General features: G+C 67.1%; 1 protein-coding gene across 1 annotated transcript in view; it reads left to right on the top strand.

Moving 5' to 3' along the window:
- LOC106893492 (protein HEXIM1-like) overlaps positions 1-602 on the top strand; it is a gene marked incomplete at its 3' end in the record, with an annotated part of 7,365 nt that extends 6,763 nt beyond the window's left edge. Inside the window, exon 5 of the mRNA XM_014951514.1 lies at positions 1-602. Coding sequence (XP_014807000.1) covers positions 1-602 — 602 coding nt within the window.
- Positions 603-605: the final 3 nt, after the last annotated feature.

Here is a 605-nt window from a genome sequence, read left to right on the forward strand (position 1 = left end):
GCGGCGCCGAGGGGCGGCCGTCGGCGGGAGGAGCGGCGCGTCCCGGCCTGGGCCCGCGGTACCGGTCGTCGGTGGGACGCACCGAGGAGTGGCCGGTGAAGAAGAAGCACCGTCGGCGACCGTCGAAGAAGAAGCGGCGCTGGAAGCCCTACTCGAAGCTGAGCTGGGAGGAGAAGCAGCAGTTCGACGAGCGGCAGAGCCTCCGCGCCTCCCGGCTGCGGGCGGAGATGTTCGCCAAGGGGCAACCGGTGGCCCCTTACAACACCACGCAGTTCCTGATGGAGGACCACGACCAGGAGGAGCCGGACCTGAAAACCGGGCTGTACCCGCGGCGAACGGCCGCCAAATCGGAGGACACGAGCGAGGAGGATTTTCTGGAGGAGGCGGCGGAGGAGGAGGACGGGGGAAGCGACGGGATGGGGGGGGACGGCAGCGAGTTCCTGCAGCGGGACTTCTCGGAGACCTACGAGCGGTACCATGTGGAGAGCCTGCAGAACATGAGCAAGCAGGAGCTGGTGAAGGAGTACCTGGAGCTGGAGAAGTGCCTGTCCCGCATGGAGGAGGAGAACAACCGGCTGAGGATGGAGAGCAAAAAACACGGGGGG

Source organism: Calidris pugnax, unplaced genomic scaffold (assembly GCF_001431845.1).
Source record: "Calidris pugnax isolate Ruff unplaced genomic scaffold, ASM143184v1 scaffold191, whole genome shotgun sequence".
In the NCBI taxonomy this organism is placed as follows: domain Eukaryota; kingdom Metazoa; phylum Chordata; class Aves; order Charadriiformes; family Scolopacidae; genus Calidris; species Calidris pugnax.